At 38.4% G+C, this 22,275-nt stretch overlaps 2 protein-coding genes, 1 long non-coding RNA gene and 1 other non-coding gene across 17 annotated transcripts; 3 read left to right on the top strand and 1 right to left on the bottom strand.

Moving 5' to 3' along the window:
* Positions 1-146: 146 nt before the first annotated feature.
* Positions 147-4,208, top strand: LOC113731528 (uncharacterized). Its single transcript, XM_027256840.2, has 4 exons — positions 147-327; positions 1,538-1,808; positions 2,750-2,810; positions 3,453-4,208. The coding sequence occupies exons 1-4, from the start codon at positions 257-259 to the stop codon at positions 4,046-4,048; spliced, it is 999 nt and encodes a 332-aa protein (XP_027112641.2). The 5' UTR covers positions 147-256; the 3' UTR covers positions 4,049-4,208.
* Positions 4,209-6,150: 1,942 nt separating this feature from the next.
* On the bottom strand, positions 6,151-10,086 carry LOC113731526 (uncharacterized). Of its 4 annotated transcripts, none has more exons than XM_072079520.1 (8): positions 9,756-10,080; positions 9,469-9,618; positions 8,937-9,066; positions 8,352-8,486; positions 7,838-7,942; positions 7,427-7,596; positions 7,209-7,308; positions 6,151-6,728 (listed from the first exon to the last, which is right to left on the bottom strand). In XM_072079520.1, exons 1-8 carry the CDS (start codon positions 9,851-9,853, stop codon positions 6,489-6,491), a joined length of 1,128 nt encoding a protein of 375 aa, XP_071935621.1. In that variant the 5' UTR covers positions 9,854-10,080; the 3' UTR covers positions 6,151-6,488. The 4 variants fall into 4 exon arrangements, with proteins under 4 accessions (XP_071935621.1, XP_071935622.1, XP_027112635.2 ...); XM_072079521.1 differs by having other exon boundaries at positions 9,469-9,631; positions 9,756-10,079; XM_027256834.2 differs by having other exon boundaries at positions 8,937-9,047; positions 9,469-9,631; positions 9,756-10,076.
* Positions 10,087-10,216: 130 nt separating this feature from the next.
* LOC140036782 (uncharacterized) lies at positions 10,217-16,518 on the top strand. Of its 11 annotated transcripts, none has more exons than XR_011840338.1 (9): positions 10,217-10,853; positions 10,972-11,096; positions 11,371-11,434; positions 11,585-11,736; positions 12,881-12,962; positions 13,101-13,207; positions 13,821-13,876; positions 13,969-15,275; positions 15,993-16,518. It is a non-coding gene; the product is annotated as an uncharacterized lncRNA (long non-coding RNA). The 11 variants fall into 11 exon arrangements; XR_011840337.1 differs by having other exon boundaries at positions 11,581-11,736; XR_011840330.1 differs by having other exon boundaries at positions 11,371-11,461.
* A 5,681-nt stretch (positions 16,519-22,199) lies between these two features.
* Positions 22,200-22,273, top strand: TRNAN-GUU (transfer RNA asparagine (anticodon GUU)). Its single transcript has one exon. It is a non-coding gene; the product is annotated as a tRNA-Asn (tRNA).
* The last annotated feature ends 2 nt before the right edge of the window (positions 22,274-22,275 follow it).

Here is a 22,275-nt window from a genome sequence, read left to right as displayed (position 1 = left end):
GATTGTGCTGACTATCCAATCAGTGCAAGTCAAGCCCAGAGCAAGCACTTAACGAAACAGGCCATGGTACTACACAGTTTAGATCTTATTGGGCTCAAGCTGCCTCTGACAGCCCATGTCACTATTGAACGAGTTCTCCTGACAAGGCAATGATAGGTAATTAGATACTAGTACTAATTTGTGGTCGCTGTACGACCCTTGTAGCCCTAGTCTGTCTTAGGTGAAGCTGAGAGCAAAAGAGGTGGTCATAATAATCATGTCTCGTCGAGAGGGCCGGGACTCGGAATCAAGGCGCCATCGTTCCAGGTTCGATGAAGAACCACCCAGGTAGTTATGTTTTCCCGCCTATACTCACGTGATCTTCTGTCTTTTGTGAGTTTTCATTGTTTTATTTATTGTACATTGCAATTTGTACCAGACATCATTTTGCAGATTAACCCAAAAATGTTTGTGTGGTATGAGTTCTTGCATTATGAATTTGCATGTTATTATAGCTCTCAAGATTCATTTTTTAGAGCAAAATATTTGAAAAGGGTATGAGGGGTGAAATTTGAGTATTTAGAATAATGTTTGGGGGTTATTCTTGATGGGATTTGATAATGGTGAATGGCGATCTAGGATTGGTGATTGAAAGGTGGATTTTGTGGGGCAATTTGCAGAACTTTTCTGTTTTTTTTTTCTTTGTTGTGGGTGCGTGGTGGGAATTCGTTGGGAGATAGAAGAATTTAAGTAACAGTGAGGAGCTTCGTGTTTATCATCTCGGGAAATGCAGCAGGATGTAGCTTCATCTCAGCCCGCCCGCCTTGCTTCGGCTTATAATTATTTACATCTTGTACATTTTAATTGCTGTAAACCAAGTTTTGTTTCTTTTTATTATTTTTATTATTTATTTTTTTTGGGATTTGTTTTGTGGGGGGGGGGGGGGGGGGGGGGGTTGTTAAGAAAACTGTTCTGGTTTGATTTTACGGATAGAAGGTTGGCTACTTTGACTTCAAGCTTTCAGACCACTAGCAGCCTTGGCTAATATATTTTATAAGGAGTTCTTTTGAGGAGATGTTATTGGAACTTATCTGTACTGATAATACTTTGGCATTATGCAGTGACTATTATACTGTCAATCCATGGTTGAAGCAGAATTAAAGATAAACAAATGAGAGATAAAATTGATATTTAAAGCTAGATTCTACTTTATAAAGCTTGCTGCTTGTCTCCACGTCTGGCGAATTAGTTTGTTTGCACATTCCATAAAACTTATTGATATCAAAACTTACTACTCTGAGGTTTCATATAGGGCATCGACAGGAAGTTGCGTTAAAAGAGTTATCTTCTCCAGAGCTTGATTGAATCATGTTTTGATCTTGACATTTTTTTAGAACTCCATTGCATTAGCCTATTTGTTTCAATTGCATTTAACTTGCTGAGATTTCCCAGGTGAATGACACGCAATTATTGAATAAATTATCTAGTTGGATATTAGCACCAGTAGTCACATATAACCTCAGATAGAGAACTTATTTTACCTGTTGGTCTTTCCTAGTCCCAAGAGATCTAGGAGGGATGGCAAACCGGAAACTGAAAGACCACCTGCCAATAGTCATTTGGATAATCGAGACCATTCGGACCGTGATCAAAAGCACCGTCGTCGTCTACAGGATGCTTTACCTCTTGAGGCCTCATCAGAACAGGATTCTAAAGTAGGAGGAGCAGCTTTGAGCAAAGAAAAATCTGACAAAGCTAGTTTAGATCATGAAGGAACCAAGGTTTCTTTGGATCCGAAGGATATACCTCGGTCACGGTCATACTTTCAGGTGTCATGTCTAGTAATAAATCTCTCATCTTACGCAAGTTACCGTGGCTTTTTGATTGATTTTTTCCTTTACTGGTTGAGGAGCTGATATCTTGTTTCTTTTGCATTTTTTGGATTCCCAGGTTTACTGTTTCTCCATCTGCCATAATTAAACATCGTGCAAACTAACAGCCGCAATTTTGGTGGCTTTATTGATTGTCATGCTATTGTTGTCACAATAGCTGAGAATTCTATATCGGCCAGTTGTTTTTGGGGTAGTCTTAGCATTTATCACCTGTTAGATATAGGTCGGTGACTGTGTTGCTGATGGGTGCTTGCTGACTAGTAATTGTGTTGTAATATGCTGTTCATGTGGTGTGTGTATGGGCTTGCTCTCATTTTAGCTCATTATGGATTCAGATTTTGGATTATCAGTTATTTGGATGTTCTTGTTTGCTTTTGTATTTAGATTATAAATTTTTAAGTAGCCAAAGAAAAGGTAAAATCCATAATCCACCAAAGGATAGCTTACTGATTCTGAATTCTCTATAATTACTTTCCATAATCAGATTTTGCAAAATCTAAAGCAAATCAGAACAGGCCTATGTGTATTAACTACTTCCTCAGTTAAAACTGGTAGACAGGGTAGACCAAAGAAGCATAGATTGTTTTTTAACATTACCACATAGTTTTGACAGTATAGATTGCCAGTTGTGTTCATACTTTGCTTCCACCTGAGCTTGTGTCCTAGTTTAGTTTGTGATTATATCTCCTACACAATTATATGCATCTGAATGTTTGACTGCTTGAAGCCCAAAATGTATCTCTAGCATATGATTGTTACTTGGTCCTTTAAATGTCTATATTTGGGCTGATATATGGGGATACTCTTTCAGCCTGGTGACTTGAAGTAGCTCCATATGTATAACAATGTTAGGCTTGCCTGTGCATGTCTTATAACAGCACGATGACCGTGGTAATGCCGGGCAAGTTGGTAGAAGTTTTGGTCGGAGAGCAGCTACAGGTAAGTTCAATCTTTCCTTAAGTGAATTTCTTTGATTATCTGAATCGTCTTGTTTCTTGCATTCAGGAGGATGAGACTAGGCATCATTCTACTTTGGATTTTCATGTACATTGTTCTGAACTTTATCTGCATATGTTAATTATTATTTATTGTTGAACCTGCCCTTAAAACTGATTCAATAAATAGAATCTGACATCAAGCTGTCCTTTATTATATGATAATGACTCCCTGTCTACGTGCAAATGTAAATATGACTTGCACTGTAGTTCTTTTGATGGGAGCCTTCTGGCTTCACGCTCTTCTTATATCCTGGTGTTCAGTCTTTATTGCTTGTTTATTTATTTGGTCTTGTACATTCAAGATAAGGGACTTGGGTTATCAAGTTTTTTAATGGTCTTACAGTTGATGCAAGATGCAATTGCATCAACTGGGTGCTTAGCAATCTTCAGCAGTATTTATCCCCCTTTTCCGGGTTTTCACCATAAATTGGCTTATATTTTGGTTACATTATTAAAGATGAAGAAAAATATATCCACTAATGTTCACCTGCGAATCAGTAACAACTTGTGGATCTACTTAATATGCATCTTTAATCTTGGCTTTCCTGAACTTGAAAGAACTCCTTGTTGTTTTCTGGCAAAGAGCGTGGATGGTGGAGGGATTCAAAGGAGCAACAGAGTGAAAGGGGAAACAGGATATCTACTGGTGACGTGCAGAAGAAAGATGATCGGGCACCTAGAGTTCATGGAGAAGTCAATGATGCTTGGCGCCATGATAAGTACTTTCAAGTGGAGGCAGATCCCAAACAACCTGCAAAGAAAAGGTCATTCAGGGAACAGAAGGATCAGGATGATTCTGGGAAGGCTGGCAAAGAAGTGGAAGAGCTTTTGAAGCCAAACCCTGAAGAGAATCCCGTGTCAGAGAGTGCAAGAAGGGATGAGAGAGGAGGCTACACCTCACGTCATTCAGACAGGCCTGAGCAAGGGTTTGCTGGGGACAGGGAGGCAAACAAAGGTGATGCGTGGAGAAGTCACTTCTCATCTAGAGATAGGTATGGCAACCGTACTGGAAATTACAGGGGAAGAGATCGATTCACAGCAAGGCAGGGGTATCGTGCAACAACAAGAGGCCGTGTTGAGAAATGGAAACATGATCTCTATGACGAGGCCAATAGGAGTCCTAGTCCAAAGAATGAAGAAGATGTCGTTGCAAAAGTTGAAGCACTCTTGGCTTCATAGCAAAATATTGCTTGAAAAGTTGGGAGTGCAATGAAGATAGAATTGTCGTTTGCATAGAAAGTTTCGTGTTTTCTTGTTCTTCCGCTGCTTTTTGGGTGTCCCAACCTCACTACTGCTCAAGATGCTGAAATATGAAAATTGTACTGTTCTTGTTTCGTAATTTGATTCTGGTTCCTAGCATAGCTAATAGCTGCTTCTCGTGCTAAACTTGATGACAGTGTTGCAACCAACTTGCAGTGAAGGGCTTTGTTTCTTTATAGGTCTCTAGCGGGGAAGTGAAAAAAACATTCCGAACATCTGATGCGGCCTATCCAACACGAGGCATTTGAAGTTTTAATTATTATTATGATTATAGTCTTTAAAGGGTTAAATGCGATTAATCATAATAAATCAATCTGTTGTTTGCCCTGTTATTCACTTACCAAATTATTGTTCAAGAAAGTAAAATCCAAAGCAAATTAAGGACGTATCTACAAACAAAAGATACCCATCTAAACTATTTGCATTTAAAATAAATAGATAATATGAAAGTCGCCTAATCATTTAGGTGCTGTATTTTTTTTTTCCACAATAAAGTAGAAGACCCTTGTTATCCATTTTACCATAAAAATTTTATACTACTCCACTTTCTACTCCTGAGAACAACGAGAAAATGCAAACTAATCATACGCTAACTCGGCTATGATCAAGGCAAAGAAGAGTCCAAACGAATTTTATGTATACGTCTTAAAGACTTCTTTTTGAAGCGGATATTCTAGAGGCTCAATATCCAATGCATAATTTTCTACATGTCTCTGATATTGGATGATGCTTCATCGTAGCTTGGTTACAAGCGAGTAATGGAAGTTCTAATGTTGCTGCGGTCGTCAGAACATCAAATGATTCCCATTATGGTGGTGTTGGTCTATTGCTCAATCCGGACCTTTATTTTGAGGTATATTCCCACTTTAAGATGTGCATTCTTCCCCTGTGCTTCTCATCCTTGTTTCGTGGTGATTCTTTCTCCGCTCTTGCCCGGAGTGGAGTGACCATCCATCCGTTGAATTATGGATAGATAACGTTTCATCGCAACCATTTAGCCAAGAAGAATGGATGTCTCACCGGCTTCGAAGCATTAATTAATTGAAAAGGTAAACTGATCAATCACAATCTTGAACAAAAATATGGTACAGTGGATCACCGACTATTTTTACTAATTTGCAGGCCCGCAAAAGCAGAGCAGTTGATATCAAAGGCGCTCCATTGATTAATGCATCATTGGCTTTCAATTGATTAATGCATCATATGGTGACCATGATATGGTCACCACCAATTTGTTATAGAATGCGTTTAACTGATGTCAATTTCAAGAACCTGCAATAAGTAGTGGATAGAGTCCTTGGTGAGTGGAACCACTGCCACCACGGATACGAATGGTTACTTTCAAACATGGCTATCTCATGGAGATTACGAATTGAACATCAACCATCCTAATGTGGCAAATTCATCCCAAACTTACGGGGGCACCGCACCATCCGCCAAGATTATAAACTTTGAATTGTCGGCATGAGCGGTCTTAGACTTTGAGAGATGTAACTAGTCTCTGATTTCAAATAAAGACCTAAACAAATACATAATAAATTTGTGGTGCCTTCACTTGTTTGATAAAAAATGTAAAAGCATTAATATCACGATTATGCTTTAGGATGGGTAAGAATTTAATCATAACCAACCACCCTGAACTCCCTGAATAACTTTAGGATGGGTGAGGATCAACTGAGAAAGCAATCGGGTTGAGCCCCAATTCAATCCCTACAGGCATGAAGAAGAAAAGTTCCACCATTTACCAGTACCTGACAACCCATTCCTCTGGCTGCAAGAAACTGCTGTCCAACTGGCATGACAGCTCTAGGTGCAAGAGTGATACAAGAACACAAAAATCGAAAATTGTGACCTAATATGGATGAGACTGTTACACTAATTTTGGAACAACAACATCCTTGATAATTGGAAAAGACTACTTATTTTAAATTAGCTAAGATGGCCGTCACGCGAAACTCAACAACATCGATTTTCCATCGCAACAAATATACATATATAAAGCATTTCAAGAATCTTGAAGATTGCTGCAATTCCTTCAGACGGCATTTTAAACGGATCTAAAGCGCATGAAATTGTGAACTACACACATAAATGAGTAAATGTGGTTCCAGAATCTAGACTGCAGTAAAGCAGTATGAATACTATCTTCTAAACAAGGACAATTTGGTAGAGCTACAGTCTACAAAGGGTACCTACTGCTGCAAGCCAAATATCGGATCAATTTTGGGATTCTAATCCACAACCAGAGAAATACCATGATTTCTGAAACCAAGCCAAATTTGGTTGACCCACTGTGAAAGAAGCAAAACTGTCATTGGTACCTCGTCAACTAAAACTTTGAACCCTAAAACGTTCTTGATTACATTTTTAGATCTTCAATGTCAGTCACCAGATCTCCACTATTAAACCTTTTATTTGGTAGGTCAACCACCAGCTGACCACATGCGCCACTTATATCTTGGCCCATTTGCTTACGAACTGTCGTTCTAATATTGTAGACTTCCCGAAGTATTTTCTGGAATCTGGTGACTTTGTCTTCCTGGCTGGTTCTGAAGTGACTTAGATCACCAATTGGATTGAAAGGAATCAGGTTCACAACCTGCCGTACATGTTGGAACGCATTGCCCAAGCTTAAATGCAATAGAAAGTACATGGTCCACCAAAAAGAAAGACAAACATTTTTTTACAAGCCATTCAAAAGAATGTAAATGAAACACTTGCAGCATATGGCCAATATTCGTTAAATGCCAAATCAAATACAAAAAAGGAATACACACACACAAGCACTGTGTGTGTGTATGAATATATATACGCATGAACGTGTGTATGTATGCACGAAATTTAGCAGATCTATACAATCATACAACAAGCATGGCATCTTATATTTTATAAAATAATATTTAGCAGATTCACGTTCACTAAAACCATCAAAAATCTGAAAAATATCTAAAATCATATACAGTATGTGGACTAGTTTTATCTGGCAAATCCAAAATGAACTCAATATATGAAGCTGCTATAATGCTCTGAAAGCAGTAAAATAATAATATAGAACGACAAATTGGAATTTGAAGCTCACCACTTGAAATGTCTCGAGCAATTTGCCAAGCTTGTGAGCGTGCTGCTCCTCATCATTCACACCATCAAGCATTATGTATTCGATAAAAATTTTCTGCTGACTAAATCATGTACAAATTATATATTCTGACAATCTGAAATCAGATTAGATAACAAGAAATAACAGAATACTATATGAAGATGATTCTTGTGAAAATAGAGATAGAGAAAATTAACAACCATTTCTTTTGATATTCTGCCAGTGCATCCATTAGTCTATCCAGAGGAAAAGCACGTGCTGCAGGCATGATTTGGCATCGAATGTCTTGAACAGGTGCATGCAGTGAGACAGCTAAGTTTAAATTTGGGATATCATGCTGGAGCTTCTTGATAGCATGAATAATGCCAACCTACAAAAGGTTAACGTATAAGAAAAAAATAAAATGTCTGCAGTAGTAACTTTAACTCAAGACAGGCAAGGAGCATCACATTACATTCTACACTTTGAAACCAAAACCTGTAAAGCAGGTTCCAATATGAAATAATAAAAGACCAAAATTATTATAAATACTCACAAGTAATCTTCAACAGAAAAATAATTGAAGCTTTGAGAAAAGGTGCCGAAGAATAATATCAATGTAAAACCCCTACCGTCGAGACAGTAATTTTCCTTGGAGACAGTTGAAATGGTGAAGCTGTCATAACTCTAATAGCTTCAACCAGGGCGGAGTAATTATTCAGTGGTTCCCCCATTCCCTATCAACAAAATGAGACATTAAGTCGAACGTATTGAGTTTGGAATAGTGCCAATTTACAGATAACTCCAGAATATGAATAAACAGCACTAATATGTTGAACATTGGGCCCCCAAGGGGGGGGGGGAGGGAGGGAGAAGGAAAAACACTAGAAGCAACATTAGCAATCATGTTGATCAACCAAAATCACAGAATTTCAAGCAGATCACCAAAAGTTTACAAATATCCAGGAAAGATTAGATTTTTGTTATGAGACGGATGGAGTTTAAAGAGACTAACGATCTAATTTGCATTTGTAAGGAAAACTATGGCATTTTAATAAAAGAAAGAGACGTAAGCCTTTACAACTTACAGCAGGGGAAAAAATAATAATATATGCTTGAATGTGCAAAGAAAGAGAAGATATATACCATGAAAACAACATTACGAATAGTTGACAGGTGAGAGGCATGCACCAACTGTTCCAATATTTCTCCTGTCGAGAGGTTGTTCTTGAATCCCATGCTTCCGGTTGCACAGAACTTGCAACCCATTTTGCATCCGACCTGAGAAAGGTTAAGGAAGTCATAAGTTATCTAGTCTTCAACAAATTACTTTAGTGTACAATACACAATAAGTATGCAAACTTAACTATTTCTTTTGTCTGCAAATTTCATGGATATGATAAGCCACAGAATGAATTCGCCATAAGCATATAACTGCAGATAAAGCTTAAGAAAATCATCTTAAGCACTAAAAATAGCTCCTATAACTAGGTCCATTGACTCTCAGGCAAGACCTTCTATGGCTTTGCAATTTGTAGGATCCATAACATGGTAACTCGGGGGGAAAAAAACCCTTGAGCACATTACAACATTTAAAAGTTACAGAAGACCTGTTTAAGCAACAAATTAGGTCCTATAGTGAGTTACAGGCTATCAAAATAGACCTTCTTTATAAGAAAGTTGCAGAGAACTTAATGAGAATTAAGAAACAGAAGAAAGAACAGGAAGTACCTGAGAGGATATACATAAGGTGGACCTTGGGCCACCAGGACGAGCCTTTCCATTATATTTTCCCAAACGTGTGTCGTATCTCATGATCACAGCCTCCACAAATGCTCCATTCTGTTGATTATGTACAATTCTGAACGCATTCATACATACTTTCGAAGAATGTAGTTGCTCCTAGAGACCTTTCAAGTAATATAAAACTAAACGCCCATGAAAATGAAGCACTAATTTAGATTAATAATCCACAGCAAGCCAAACTTAATACTTGAAAAGATCAAAACCAAAGAGCACTAAAAATTTTAAGAAAAGGTTTAGGACAAAAGATATCACTGTTTTAAGCACCAATTGTGGCATTTACATTCTTTATAACAATATAACCGAGCTACTTCACTCGATTTCTTTTTTTTTTTTTTGGCCTAAGTTTCATCAATTCAATGGTTAAAGTACATAATCTACCAAACTATTTTCACAAACGAAAAGGGATTTTCATGGCACCTGCATTAAAAGATAAGAGGAGTAGTAGTAGTAGTAGTACCTGTAATTTGATGAGGAGCTTGGTGGTGACCTGGTCGGTGGAGTGAATAACAGAGTGGAGGGTGGAGGTGGAAGGCTTGAACTTGGACCGAAGCAGAGGGTAAGCTGACGCAGGCAAAGATGGAATATCCTCCCACTGGCAATTAGGGTTCTGTAACACATACCTGTACATTATTTTGCCCCCCGCCCCCGGGGAATTGCTTGTGAAAAACGCCTATACAGGTGTGTGTAGATACATCTATAGAGAGAGAGAGAGAGAGAGAGAGAGAGAGAGAGATGTATGTATACCTCCAGATGAGAGGGATGAAGTGCGCGTTGATTTGGGCATTCTGGAATTCAGCAGTGATTAAGGAAGCATCGAAGACGGACTTGAATGTCCCCGCCATTATGTTTAAAAAAAAAAGATAATCTGGATTGCCTGACGGATTTCCCAGAATCCTCCAATTCTATTCTTATACGTTGGACCTTTTCAGCTGAGCTTCGTCTCCAATTTTGCAAAAATTAATGACAGCTGTTATATACTCCATCTATTTTCCGTCATATTTGTTCGTTGCCGCCGCTGCTCTTCTTCTTCCTCTCCTTCTTCCCGGGGGAAAGCAGAGCGCAGGCTGCGACTCTTGCGCTTTTGTCATACTGTTTGTTGGGTTGCTTAGCCGGCTTCTAATCACGTGCAATGCACGAGTCGAATTTATTTATTATTTTTGTTTTTCAACATAAGTAGATAACGTCCCACCAGCATTCAGCCAAAACTTTCGTCGTCCTCTCACGTACCCGGCATGTGGATTGGAAACATTCAGTCCTTCGCGCCTTGCGCGTTAGCTTCCCACCTGGCCTCGCTGCCAGTATCCCATGTGCTTCTGCTGCATTCTCTCTTCCCGCTGCCTTTTCTCTCTGCAGTTGCTCTCTCTGTCTTTCTTCTGTCATTCTTTTTCCTCTTTCCTCTTTCTCTTCTTTTGCCACAAATTCGGGTTTCCCTAATTTATTTAGAGGCTCGCAAAGCAACGAGCTGCAACATTTTTCATCATTTCTCCACAAAAGCCTCCACTTCCGTTTTATCTCCTTATCTCCCTAGGGTTAGCTACACAAAATACAAAAACCTCTCCGCTGCAGCGCCGCTTCTCCTCTCTAAAATTATAATGCCCAAATCTTCAATACCCTTAAGACTCTTTGTTCTTTGCTTATTTTCTTCTAAGTTTGCGGCTTCCTTGCTCTAAGTTTGCTTATTTTATTTCTCTTAACTTTTGTCGGTGATTTTCCTTCTTCCTTTGATTTTGCTTTTCTCGTTGGCTTGTGAAGGCCACAGAATTTCTCATTTTCTCTTAAATGTGGTCTCAAACAACCTTTTCCATTCCAAACCTGGGTGGCTCCGCAGAACCCTAACCCACAGTAAGCTCTCAAACCTTCAGCCGCCGCAGCTTTCTTCTTCTTCTTCCCCGTGCTGCGCTATTCTTTATAGATGCTTGCAGATGGATAGCTGATTGTGATTTGTCTGTGAAATGTGCAGGTTAAGGAGGGAAAACGTAAGAAGAATCAGCAGCGATGGCGGTGCCTTTGCTTTCGAAGAAGACAGTGAAGAAAAGGGTCAAGAAATTCAAGCAACCCCAGAGCGATCGAAAAATCTCCGTCAAGGTATATCACCGTGATTCACTTGAAAAAAATTGTCCTTTTAAATTTTTTTAATATTTTAGGAAATGCACTATATAAGGCATTTGCAGATTGATCTTTATTTTCGTGTTCTATTTGCGAAATGGGAAAATGATTGTAGAAGCTTTAAAGAAAATGATAAGACACGTAAAGGAACTAGCTTGGAATCTTTGATTAGGTTTAAATTTTGTTTTGTGTTTTATGATTTTCTCATGGCTATTACAGATCCCTCATTCTTCGTTAGTTTTTTTTTTCCCAGAAAACTCCCTCTTGTCTGCTGCGGCAATATTGCTCTGCTGCTTAGGCAGAGGTTCTGAACCTTGGTATAGAATACTGTTGGGGTATCTGATGTAAGTTTCACATGCTTCCCATGTGCCCCTGTTTCCCTATTTTTCTGGTTCTGTTGCTTTTGCTTTCTTCCCACTAACTTCTCTTTCTTTTTCACTGGCAATGTTGCTCTGCCGCTTAGGCAGAAGGTTTTTTTTTAGGTTCCCGATGATCGAAAATATGTGGTCGTCTTGGGTACATGCTGTTTACAGTGCAAGGAGCATCGACTCTCTGCTCTCTCGCTCTCTGGGTTTGAGTGGTCTGAATCCTGTCCCGGCCGTTGCTGTTTTCCTTCGTTGTAAGTTTTTTCTTTTTTTTTTTTTACAATCGCATCCGTCATCTGTTTTACGAAGCTAGCCTGCATTCTTTCCTCTTTTAAGCCATTTTTTGTGTTTTAGATCTGTCGTGAGTTTAGCTGGTTTTAACTGGAAAGGTCTGCTATGTAGCTTATGTTCGTCAATGATGTGAACCGTCTTCTTGCTCTTTCAATGCTTTCCTCTTTACTGGTTTGAGAAGTGATTCTTGAGATGAATATGGGATTATGTACTAAATTTTAGTGAGTCCTAAAACTTTGGTAGTATATGCTCTTATTAGGTACAACAATGTTCACAAATGATAATGAAATGGGGATACTGCCTTATCTTTGAATTCTAGCTTCACTATAAGCTCTGATTTGAAATGGGGAAAAATACATCCAGTTATCTCTATCTTTAATCGGACTTGAAGATTTTATTCATCAAGAAAGAACCCTGACTTGTGCTTTTTCAAACTGATGTTGTGCATAGTGCTTGTCCCCTTTGTGGGAAGGTCTTAGTGTAGTGTTTTTTTAGCCTTATTAAACGTAATTCAAAAAAATTTATCTATTTATGTATAACTGCAAAGTAGCCTACTTATTGCAAGAAAAAAAATTCTTCTGTCATTTGAAACTTTGCTAGCAAGAAGTCCTATATTTGTGATTTGCTAGCCTGTTTGATTTCATGTTGTGGCAGATGGCCATATACTGGTACGTCAAGTGTGTTTCTTTTTTGTCTCCTAAATAGCAATATCCTTATTGTAATTATCTGAGCAATAATATTTCCAGTTCAACATTCCTCTGATTCACTGCTTTCAGCGCTTCTCTTCCTCAAACTTCATCTATTTTCTCTCCCATTCCTACCTCTGTAATTCTCCTGCTTCTGCTTTCGCTTGTCCCCATCTCGTTGTATCAAAAAATTTTGGTATGTTTCTATCCATCTCATCATCTTCCCCTCTTCGATTTGAGTTCTGTTCTCTTCGATTTGAGTTCTCTTTTGCCTTTTAGATGGTTACATGAATTTTGATTATTGTTTGTATTTTTGTTATCAGATCATTCTGGAATGCTTAGCTTCCCTCTTTCTTTTCTTTTAATTTTATATTTTTTTCTTTTTAGTCCATAATTTTTCTTTTTCCTCTCAAATTTCCAGCCAAGCATATATGGCCAAAGAAAGGAAAGCTGGAGAAGAAGTTGCTCTAGAGAAGATACGCATGGACAATGAAAAAGAAGGGGTATTGTTATTCTACTCAATTTGTTATTTTCTTAGCTTGTGACATTTTAATTTCCTTAGTGGATAAATGGTTATGCCTGCTCTTTTCAGAACATTCATAATTGAAGCAACCACTAAATTCAGATTTTTTTTCTTGTAGTTGCCTGTAACTGCCATGCATGAAATAAAAATTCCAAGGAAGCTGGATTTGTGCTACTTTGGGACCCACCCTTTGGTGTGTAGCTTGTGTTCTGAAAAAAAACTATGGTGTGTGCCTTAAAAAATTTAAACTCTATTGTACTTTGTTGCTCTTTTCCTCTTTGTGTTTTGGCTAGAGTTGTTATGTTGCTGTTTATACTAACCACTACAGTTAGGGATCTGCTTCATGAGAGAAGTGTGGGATTATGTATTACTTTTTGGTTACCCTTTGTAGTGCAAAGGAATGTATTGATTCCCTTTGGTTACCCTTTGGTTCCCCCAGAATATGTATTGATTACCCTTTGTAGTTAGGCTAGCACATCTAATTGCCTTATCTCTTTTTTTTTTTAGAGACCGAAGTTTTAGAATGTACATGCTCTGCTTACCATTCCCTTCCCGCCAAACCCCCTTTGCAGGTCCCTAAATCTGGGATGAACTGAACTTGATTTAGTCGCACCTTACCTTTCATTTAGCTGTCACAAGCATATCTCAACTCTCTACTCCCGACCATTTTTAGTCAACGATAGAAATAGTGTAGCACGTCGCTATTTTATGCTTAAAAGTTGCTTAGTGATATGATTGCTTGCACATGTGAATCAGTGTTTTCATTCTGCTACTTCAATATCACTTGAAACGGTACCTTTTATTTGCCTACAAAACTAAAGATACTTTCATATTGCAGCTACAGATCTTGTTACTCGATCCATTAGAGTAATGATGGATTTAGGGTGTGAAGAGGTATGTCACTGGTCCTGCTGCATTTGGAATTTATTTTTTTTTTCGTTTTTTGCCTTTGCTAATGCATTATGGCTTTCTACTCTTCTTTGCAGTGCAAAGGAAATTGTATTGTTGGAAACTAAAAACAAAAGGGAAATGTAGGGAATATTACTGGGAGATGACTTTAGTAGTGGAAAACTATCAGCTTCAATTTAAGGATTCTCACTAAATTCTACCCGAGCAAGTACAAAGCTCGTAGTGTCAAGAATGTATTAATCCCGTGATCCACCTTTTGGCTTCTTAGGATTGGAAGGGGGTGATTTTTAGCTACATGGTGCTTGTCAATCATCCCACTTGTCAAACCTCTATTATTTGACCGAGGCTAGAATAGTTAGGGCTCGTGGTAACCTTTTATACTGCAATCAAAGAATCGTAACCATACTCTACCCTCTCTTTGATTAATATACCCTTCTTTTGTTACTGCATGCTTTCCCTCACGTTTGCACAAATATACATAGACACACACTACACCAGTAGTGCTAATAGCTTTTTTGGCAACTACTAGCTTTGGATGGCGTGAGGAAGTTGTCTTATTTATTCAATTGTTGAGCTTATCCCAAATATATATATATATATAGAGAGAGGGAGAACTGTCATTGGTTCCCTGATATAATTTTCCTTTTTCTGTTTTTAAATGGACTAATTGGTCATCTAGACATGGTTGTCAACACTATTGCAGATGCAAGCATCTTTGACAGGTTCCTTTTCTTTGTTGACTTGGAGGTTTCTTTACTTTGTTGACTTGGTTTAGGACAAGTCGAGCATTAGGTATATCTTGAACAGATGTCATGCACTGGTTTACATTAGCATTTGATCTGATATCAATGAAAAAATCTGTTTGCATTTTGGTTGTTGATTTTGGCAGAAAATGACCATTAGCATTTTGGGTGAAAAGAGGAGGAGAGGTTTTTTTTTTTTTTTGGCTAGAAATTTTTGAGAGTACCGGACAATGTAACACAATCACTTTGTAGTTTTAAGTGGAAATAGCAAATCCATTTTGGATGAGTTTATATAGATGTAAACAATAATAGTTTTATTTAAACCCAAAGTAGTTACTAAAAAGTCTTTTAGACCCCTTGTTGAAACAAAATTTCTGCTATTTGCTTATATTGTGTTCTTTCTTTTTTATTTTGTTTTGTTTTCCATTGTGTTTGTTTATAAGCGTTTGTTCTTGGTGTTTTCAAGATAAAGTTCTTGATGTGGTTGCCAAATTTATAGCTACTCATCTTCTCAACAACAACTTGATTTCCCTCATCTTGCATTGCCTTTGCCAGAGTAGATACAAGCAAAGGGTGGTATGACAAAATGAAAATTGGAATATGAGAGAGAAGACACTCAATTTATGTCGAGATGTAACAGAGTAAGAATTGTTCTCCATCTAGAAAAAATCCAAGGAGAAAAAGAGTACTTGCTCCATATATTCTTGACTGGTTCTTTTTGCCTGCATGTCTTATATTCGTTCTCTTCTTTTGAACTATCCATCTGCCTAATGTGCCACTTTATCCTCTATTGTAAGTCGTCCATTAGTTATTAAAAAATATATAATTGATATTTTTTCCCTTTCCATATATTCAAATGAGAGAAGCTATAAGTGATGCTGCTCTAACATTACCCTACTGGAATAATTACAACAAGATGCAGAATACAGATCTGAGGCTTATCCTCCTAAATTCTTAAAATGTCCATCTCAATTTTAAGGTTTATGCACAAGTCTAAGTAAAGTCTATTTGGATGATTTTTTGAATATTAATGTTTGGCCTTTTGTTTTGCTGGGAGTCAGACTTGGAGTAGGTTTCATGAGAACGAACTTGTTGGATTTAGTCATTGCTTTATGAAGGCTAAAGAAGTGGTGTGAAAAGGGTAAAGAAGTTTTTTTCTAAATGACAAGCTTCTACCTGTTGATTAGCTATATATTCTTGCATTTGTCTCTCTTTAATTCGAGGTTGTTTACTCTATCTCTTTACCTCCTTAACCCCCTAAAGAAAATGGTGGGTATTATTCTTGTTGTCCTTAATGAATGAGTCCAATGTTGCGTTTTATAATAAATGTTAGTTATTTACTACTTTCTATTTTATAGGTGGATAGCAATTACCCAGTGAGTCCACCATGGTATGGTCTATGCTCCAATAGGATACACATTTGGAGCAGGAATGTTTTAAGATAGACGGCCTGAGAGGAGGTTCCCCTTATGGAGCAGGAGTTTTCTTAGGAGACCACACAAGAGAACCCACTAAAACAAAGCTCACACTGGTGGAGCACCTGGGAAAGTATATGGCATTGATGGCGAAGAGGTTTGCCCTGCCTCATTCCTTCACAAATGATCACAAAGACAGTAGCTAGCCCCTGCAAAAGCCGTTTTGGTTGTTATGCTATTGTATATTGTAATTCCATTTTTTGCCTTGTATCTATACCAATGGCACTTTACCTTTGTGATTTTGGAGGGTGTGAGAGCATACTCCTTGTGTGTAAATAGTTGACAAAATTGGTACTCATTCCAAAGCGGATCGGTATTTGTGCATTCTTTGTTCACAGGAAGTTCCCAAGTATGCAATGTAGAAGACTCCATGAAACAAGGACTCGTTGATTTATTCCCCATTTTAGAATTTCTTTTGCTGTTATTTTCGTTAAGAGGAAAGGCATATAAAATTTTACTCCTGTTGTTTTAGCTTCAGAATTTATCTTTAGTCGGATTATGTAAACTAAGAAAGTGCACCACAGTATGGTGATTACTGATTTTTATATTGTTAGATAAAATTTGTACCCGTCCCTTCATGATTTTCCTGCTCTCGGTATATTTGAGTTCTCGTATTTTTCCTGCTCTCGTATATTTTATCTCATATGAATCACGAAGATTTGGGATAGGGTCTACTTTCTGCACTTATAGTTCAAAAATTATATTAATATAAATGTTTTCACTATTTTGAGAGCATGAAAAGATAACAAAATCTAACTCTGGATGATGTTTACAAGTTTAAGTAGTTGCATCATTGGAAAATTGATGGATCTTATAACTAAATCATAATGCAATCTAGCCTTGAGATAGCAAACGTCGATGGCAATTTGGACAAAATTCTCTAATATTCTGATATTTTGTTGAGAATAGTACTTACTATTTTTTACATGATTACATACTTAGGAGGCTTGAGCTTTTATTGATCAAGGATGCAGCCATCCTCAATAGTTAACCTCCGCTGGCTTAGGGGTGCCCTCGTTGTATTAAAGTTTGCTCTAATTTTGGTTTATCTGTACCATTAATGGATCTATTTTGGATTAAGTACAAATCATTTTACTGGACTGGGCATCTCCATCTATTTTTCCCACCGTGCGTAGCACGGTTTATACCTCCTAGTGCCTATCTAATTTTTCGTTGTTCGTCATAAGTATGCAAATACTTCTGTTACGATACAAAGTGTAATGATAGCAATGCCTAGCAGTAGTATATAAGTTACCGTGTCTCTAAATTTGAAGCGCCTCATTTGCGAATGAGCCATGAATTTTTTTGTCATATATATAAAAAGATACTAAGTAGTATTAGATTAAAGGGTTTTTATCAGTTTACCCCCTTAAACTATGCCCCAACTATCAATTTAGTCCCTAACGTTAACTTTTAGTCACTTAAGTCCTTGGACTAACGGTCAAATGAGAAGGCATTTTATAATTCACATAAAAAGACATGTTTAGATCCAACTTAATTATAAATGGACAAATATATCCATAAATTGCCCTGCTAATATGTGAGAATTGCTTCAATTTGGAAAAACTCGCATGTTCTTATAATTTGGAAAATTATGAAAAGAAAAGAACCAGTAGGGAAAATTTTTTGACTAATATATCACTTGAGAAAAAATAGACCTTATAATGGAATAACTATAAAATTTTCCTTCTAAGATTGTATTTGCTCGATGACGTGCAAACAAGTTATGAAATTCCACACTTCGATATCATCATATTTGCAATATCTTGACAAGGTATTGCGCAAAATAAAAAATTTTGTAAACAATTTAAGAAAATAGAGGAGAGAAAAGCTTTCTAATCCTTGTTTTATACTTAAAGCACAAGGAGAGGGTATTTTTGTCATAAAATTTTTCACCAAACTTTGGGCCTGTTTGGAACCTGAGAGTTTTTTGGGAGTTTGTCTAAAACTTTACTGTAGTGCACTGTAGAAGTTTTTGAAAAAATTTTGTAGAAGTTTTTGTAAGGTGAAAATTTTTTTTGTAGAAGTTTTTGTAAGGTGAAAAATTTTGTAGGAATTTTTGTAAAATGAAAAACTTTTTTGATTGCTTTTCTTTTTTTTCTTTCTTTTTCTCTTTCTCTTTCTTTTTCTTTCTTTCCTTTTTCTTTTCTCTCTTCTCTTCTTCTTCCTTTTTCTTCTTCTTCGTTCTGTGTAGCCTCCCCGTTCCCTCCCAGCACCGACCCCCTCTCCCGCCACCCCTCTCCACCCTTTCCCCTTCTCCTCCCCTCTGCCCGCGACCCCTTTCCCCCGCCACCCTCTGCCCCAGCGCGACCCCCTCTCCCCGCCACCCCTCTCTGCCAGCGACCCCCTCCCCCCGCCACCCTCTGCCCTTTCTGCCCCCGCCACCCCCCTCTGTCCCGCCACCCCATCCTCCTGCCACTCCCCCTGCCCTTTCCCCAACTTGATGACCCCCTCCCCCCGCCACCCCCCTCTGCCCGCGACCCCTTCCCCCCGCCACCCGCTGCCCCAGCCCGACCCCCTCTCCCCGCCACCCCTCTCTGCCAGCGACCCCCTCCCCCCACCCTCTGCCCTTTCTCCCCCCACCACCCCCTCTACCCTTTCTCCAGCCCGACCCAGGCGCCACCCCCCACCCTTTCCCCAGCCCGACCCCTCCCCCCTGCCCTTTCCCCAGCGTGCGCCTTCTCCATAGCCATCAACAACCATGCGTATCTCCGCACGATGGGGGACGAAACGGCGGTGGTGGTCGACATCGGCGGTGGTGGCGGGTTGGGATGGGGGTGGAAGAAGAAAAAATGGGAAGGGAATTGTTTTTGTGTTGAATTTTTTTTTTGTGTGTTTTGGGTATTTTGAAGTGTGTAGGTAAAAAATTTTGAGAAGGTTTTTTGGGGTTCCTGTAGCAAAAGTTGTTAAAAAACTTGTAGGTAAAAAACTTGGCCAAAAAACTAGCTTCCAAACAGGCCCTTTAGTTAGTTAGCATGGCAATTTATGGGTATATTTGTCCATTTATAATTAAGTTGGATCTAAACATATCTTTTTACGTGAATTATAAAATGGGATTTTTATCAGTTTACTCCCTTAAACTATACCCCAACTATAAGTTTAGTCCCTAACATTAACTTTTAGTCACTTAAGTCCTTGGCCTAACTGTTTGACAATTATTGTATTCTCTGCAATTGTTTTCAAAATACTAAAATATTTTTTTAAACAACTAACACTTGTGACCCTATTAACGAGGGCGGACCCATTAACCAAACCGATTAAATTCCGTGCGCCTCGCGTCTTTGTAAGCCCGCGTCATGTGATGTCAAATGGAGTTGGCTGAAATTTTGTTGGCAGGCGAGGCTGGAGAGTTGAAATATACGCATTTTGCATTGAAGAAACGAGCTAGGGTTGGCAAAAAATGCCGCCACTATGAAACTATTAACGGTTGTCCTCTTTTCAACACGTGCCTTTTGCACCCAGAAATTCATCGATTGGATTGGAAGCAGCGGCAACAGCCAACAGCACCTTGATTTCGAGGTCTCAAATTCTCAGTAGTATTAAACCTTAGCCCTGTTCAACTGGACCATATCATCAACCGCCCCTGCCAGCTCATCATAAACCGGTGTATTTAATTAGGTAAGTCTCTTTACCCCAGATAAATCTCGTCAAACATTGACTTTTTTTTATCCCTTCCTAATCATTTGGTCATCGGAGAGCTGGCAGGAAATGCATGCATCCCTTCATTTTCCAGTGATTTTGTTTTGATTTTTCGTTTTTTCCAGCCTCAGCCGCCGCCCCTCTTCATTCATTAGTAGCTAGTGTTATTCTCGATCTCATCCCATGAGCCCAAGGAAAAAAAAAAAAGCAGTCAAAACCTTAATTACGTGCCATCCATAATACAACACGGTATTGGCCCATTGCATGTCCGATGATCCTTCACTAAGTCAATTTTGCTGACTTTCGTTGCTTTCCGTTGCCAATTTGTCCTGCACTACCTTAGTAAGCATTAAGATAAAGATGACAAAAAGAAAACTCCTGCAATTCATGGTACCCAAAACGGGTTTGAATTTTCAAACTTCACACGAGTTTTGGATGATTTTTTTTAAAAAAAAAAAAAAAAAAAAACTTTTCTTTAGTAATTTGCTTCTTAAAGGATAAGAAGTCTTGGTCGTTAACTCATTATCCTTGAATTTTCCTCCTGCCTGAGGAGCAGTATAAATAAATGTCAGCTTTCAATTCTCTCATTAATACATCCAAACACATCAAACTAGGCATCCATCGTTGTTAGTCTCAAAAACAAACTTTACTAGGCTGTTAAGAGCAGAGCATCAACTAATTAAGGCAGGCAATGGAGGGCTTAATACCGTTTATCATCCGCTCCTTGAGGAAGCAAAGGCCTGGGAATAGCTACAGATCCCTGTCCGACACCTCTAACCGCAGCTATCACTTGCTTCTTGGAGGAGAACAATCAGTTGAACTTGAGGGTTCATCTCATCGTCGAACCAGGTCAGAATTTCAGCAACCGAGTTCTGATTTCTCGGAGCAGCGTTCAGGTGGTACTGGTTTGGATTACATTTCCCATGCCAAGAGCTTCACCGGTAGACCCACTTCCGTCCTGAGCCCTTTGACCACTCGCGTCTCCCAGTCCCCCCACATGAACTCCGCTGCCAATATGGCCAGGTACAATAATGTTCCCATCGGAATCAAGCCTTAAATAAGGCAGAACAATAATGTTCCGTAATTATCTGTTTTTTTCCCCATAGCCCATAGGTAGGTGCTTGTTGGATATAGATGATGAGTCTGCTCTGATTAGATGAGGTTCGCAAATCTATGAAGGATCATGTGGTGTTCTACTTATTAAATTCTTCCAATTGTAAAAATATGATACGAATACTTTGTCGTAATATTTCATTTGCTGGTGATCAATTGTTTTCTTTTGCAACTTGTTTTAGTTTTAGTTTATGCTTTAAGCTCGAGCAAGTAACTTATCAAACTGTTCTGCGGTATACGCTCGGAACACTAATAGACGCCTTTCGCCTGTCAGATGCAAAAATTTTATGCTGCTGGGCCGGGAACACATAGACTAGTTCAATGTTCTTGCATCCCAATATTTGGTCATTTGTCAGAATTCCCTGATCCCAGATTGCGCTTCATAATTATCCGATTCCTAAAAGTGAACCAAAAGGCACATAGTTTTATGTTGGTTAGATACTGCAACAATACTTGAAAAGACAGGAATAATCTACCTCCATATTCTTGCAAATGCCGGATGATTGCGTGCATTTCTTGGGTTCGTATGGCCTATTGACTAGCGTGGAATATTGCATGAGGAACGCTATTTGGTTGTCTTTTGGAAGTCTAATGTAGGTGCGCAGAAGATTCGAGGTTCTTGCGCGGGTATAGCTCCGCAACAGCTCAACTTGAATTTTGTATTGACCAAACTCGAATCAAGTTCGAGTTACTTGTTTGAAATCACTAGTCGAACTCATAATTCGAGTATTGAGAGTTGCATTTTTTTAATTAAATTATTAATATTACAAAATTACTCTCTTAGATATGTTGTTTGTGAAATTTATTAAAGAAATTAGAACCACTAATAGAGTTTGAACTCGATTAGACTTGGCAACTATTTCGAACATTTTCAAGTCAAGTTCAAACTCGATCTCAATCGAAAATCTTTTAAGTTGAGTTTGAGTTCCAACTTTCAAGCTCGTTCAAGCTTGAGAGCACTCCTTCAGCTATCAAATTCAAACTTGAGCATAGTGATAATTAAGTTCAATTCGATTGGACTCGGATGGACTCTTAGTTTAATGGGAATGCTACAACTCCTTTTTTTAACTTTCCTCTGTTGTTGGTTGTGTACTCTGTATTCATGAGTGGAAATTTATATGCTACTACAAAATTTCAATTTCACCAGAAAAGAGAGATATAACCCATCAAAAAAATAGTTTGGAAAAACAAAAAAGGGGACTTGAACGTCATTTGCAAATTACGATAAATGACTGAATCTATTTCTGTTTTTTGGTTTTACTCGGTCAAGGTATCCGTCTTTTTTGACAGATCAAAGGAAGGTTATATAGGTTATAATTAATTATCAAGCAAAGCACAGCTGGAGTAGCTCAGTTGGTTAGAGCGTGTGGCTGTTAACCACAAGGTCGAAGGTTCAAGCCCTTCCTCTAGCGAA

Source organism: Coffea arabica, chromosome 2e, assembly GCF_036785885.1.
Source record: "Coffea arabica cultivar ET-39 chromosome 2e, Coffea Arabica ET-39 HiFi, whole genome shotgun sequence".
NCBI lineage: Eukaryota > Viridiplantae > Streptophyta > Magnoliopsida > Gentianales > Rubiaceae > Coffea > Coffea arabica.
This window is presented reverse-complemented; position numbering and strand designations above follow the sequence as displayed.

Excerpts from the sequence above, each read along its gene's own strand:
- LOC113731528 (XM_027256840.2), top strand. The coding sequence starts at position 257 with ATGTCTCGTCGAGAGGGCCGGGACTCGGAATCAAGGCGCCATCGTTCC. Across the intron at positions 328-1,537 it reads TTCGATGAAGAACCACCCAG|TCCCAAGAGATCTAGGAGGG; the intron begins GTAGTTATGTTT and ends GGTCTTTCCTAG. Across the intron at positions 1,809-2,749 it reads GGTCACGGTCATACTTTCAG|CACGATGACCGTGGTAATGC; the intron begins GTGTCATGTCTA and ends GTCTTATAACAG.
- LOC113731526 (XM_072079520.1), bottom strand. The coding sequence starts at position 9,853 with ATGGCGGGGACATTCAAGTCCGTCTTCGATGCTTCCTTAATCACTGCT. Across the intron at positions 9,619-9,755 it reads TTCATCCCTCTCATCTGGAG|AACCCTAATTGCCAGTGGGA; the intron begins GTATACATACAT and ends TATGTGTTACAG. Across the intron at positions 9,067-9,468 it reads AGCTCCTCATCAAATTACAG|AATTGTACATAATCAACAGA; the intron begins GTACTACTACTA and ends GAATGCGTTCAG.